Here is a 2,201-nt window from a genome sequence, read left to right as displayed (position 1 = left end):
AAAAAAAAAAAAAAGAAAAAAAAGAAATGCAGAGCCTGAAGCGTTGGCTCACGCCTGTAATCCTAGCACTCTGGTGGATTATTTGACCTCTAGGCCAGCTGAGCAAGACCCGAGACCCCGTCTCTAAAAGAGTAGCCCGGCGTCATGGCGGGGGCCCGTAGTCCCAGCCACTTGGGTGGCTGAAGCAAGAGGATCGCCTCAGACCAGGAGTTTGAAGTTGCTATGGGCTACGACGCCATGGTACTCTACAGATGGCGACAAAATGAGACTCAGTCCACCCCCGCCCCCTAAAAGAAAGAAATACAAGCAGAGGACGGGGCGAAGAGGAAGCGCCTGCCCCAGCAAACTCAAGTCTGTGGGGTGGTGCGCACAGCGAGCGGGCTCTGCTCAGCTTGTGTTGACTCAAAAGTACCAGAGGAATGAAGGAAAAAAAGGAGTGCCCGTTAGTTGTGGCTGCTATGGAGAAAAACTAGGAAGAGGTGGCTCGCCTTTCACTGGGGAACTACGAACACCGCCGCAGACCCGAGAGCACAAGAGGCCGCTGCGGCCGCGTCCCAGGCCCCTCCCCGCGCCCGGGCGCCGCGGCACTAGGCAGGGAGGCGCGCGCGCGGGAATGGGTGGGGCTGAGAGTGCGCGGGCTGCGAGTGCGCAGCAGGCGCGCGGATCTCGCGAGAGCTGCAGAGAGCGGAAGCGCTATCCGTGCAGGATGTGGTTCCTGCTTGCGCTGGTTCTGCTGAGCGTCTCCGCGAAGGGTGAGACCACCCTCCCCAACCCCTACCCCACTCTTGTCCCCTGGACAGCTAGTCTCACCTTGCCCAGTCGCTATCTGGGCTTGCTTTTTCCTCGCCCAATTCCCGTCTCCTCTCGCCATCGTCCCCCACCCCACCCCACCCCACCCCCACCTCTGTTCGCCCGTTGACCCCCATCTCTTCCAGTTTCTGGAAAATGCTTTCTTCCCGGCCTGCCCTTTTTCAGGGCTAACTGGTTTCTCTATTTTAGGACTTTCGCAGTCAAACATCAGAAGTTCGACGGTCGTTCCACCGTCAGGTGCCCACCCCGCTGTAGAAACTTCAAGAAATGAGGGGAGCCAGTTGCCTGAGCCGAGACATACTTCTGTGCAGGTAGAGTCAAACGTTCAGAACTCAGCTTCCCCGAAAGATGACTCTGGCAGACCAGGTCAGGCGCAACCTGCTACGAACGGAGGCTCCAACTCGAATTCTAACCAACTTCCCAATGCAGTGCACGTCAGCACGCCCACCTCCATCCTCTCTACTAAGCTGGAATCCCCTAAGACTAAGGAAAACCAGCTAGCTGATGGAGAGCAGTCTCCAAATGTTTCCACACTGAAATCTGGGGTGACAGAGTCAAAGGACCCTTCACTGCCAAAGGAGGAAAATAAGTCTTCAGAGCGTACTGAAGATGTGGAACCCAAAGAGACTGAAGACGGTGATACAGAGCCTGAAGATGGATCCCCACCCAAAGAAGATGTACCCAAAGAGATTGAACAAGATGATACAGGGCCTGAAGACGGACCACCACCCAAAGAAGATGTGGTACCCAAAGACACTGAAGAAGGTGATACAGGGCCTGAAAAAGGATCACCACCCAAAGAAGAGAAAGGAAAGATGCCTGGCCCTGCCTCCAGTGAGAACCATGAAGGGACACTTTTGGATTCCATGAATAGCAAGGATGATATTTATAAGGAAAATTCTGAAAGTGCCAGTGCAGAAAGCAGTCACTTCTTTGCATATCTGGTGACTGCAGCCATTCTTGTTGCTGTCCTCTATATTGCTTATCACAACAAGAGGAAGGTAAGTCAAGAGTTGCCTTAGGGAGGGGAATGAGATTTCTTCCACCCTGGAAGTTTGGCATGTGGGTGGTTATTCACTAATCCACCGGGAGATTTTAAAACAAACTTTATTTTTTTTGTACTTCTTGCTAGGACTCTTAACTCTGTTTTGTAAATCATGGTTTCACATCATCTGTTTCCTCTGAGTCTCCTCAGCTGCCATATTAGGTCCAAGTTAGGGCATTATTATGATCTGACCTGAAGTGGGTTTTCCTCTCATAACCTTGAAGAGCCTCAGAGGCCCACAGTGCTTGACATTGAGTCCTTATCTTTCAACCTGTTTCCATTCTTGACACAATGCATCACTTCTAGCTTCTTTTCTCAACATTCCATCTTCCATCTGCAGTGTCTT

General features: G+C 52.2%; 1 protein-coding gene across 1 annotated transcript in view; it reads left to right on the top strand.

The window, feature by feature from the left end:
• Nucleotides 1-666: 666 nt before the first annotated feature.
• TGOLN2 (trans-golgi network protein 2) overlaps nt 667-2,201 on the top strand; it is a 10,896-nt gene continuing 9,361 nt past the window's right edge. The window contains exons 1-2 of the mRNA XM_023518770.1: nt 667-752; nt 1,000-1,811. Coding sequence (XP_023374538.1) covers nt 707-752; nt 1,000-1,811 — 858 coding nt within the window. The 5' untranslated portion in view covers nt 667-706. The remainder of the gene's footprint in view (nt 753-999; nt 1,812-2,201) is intronic.

This window comes from Otolemur garnettii, unplaced genomic scaffold, assembly GCF_000181295.1.
Source record: "Otolemur garnettii isolate 467f Iridium unplaced genomic scaffold, OtoGar3 scaffold00147, whole genome shotgun sequence".
Lineage (NCBI taxonomy): Eukaryota > Metazoa > Chordata > Mammalia > Primates > Galagidae > Otolemur > Otolemur garnettii.
The sequence above is the reverse complement of the archived record's forward strand: the minus strand, read 5'-3'. Positions and strand labels throughout refer to the sequence as shown.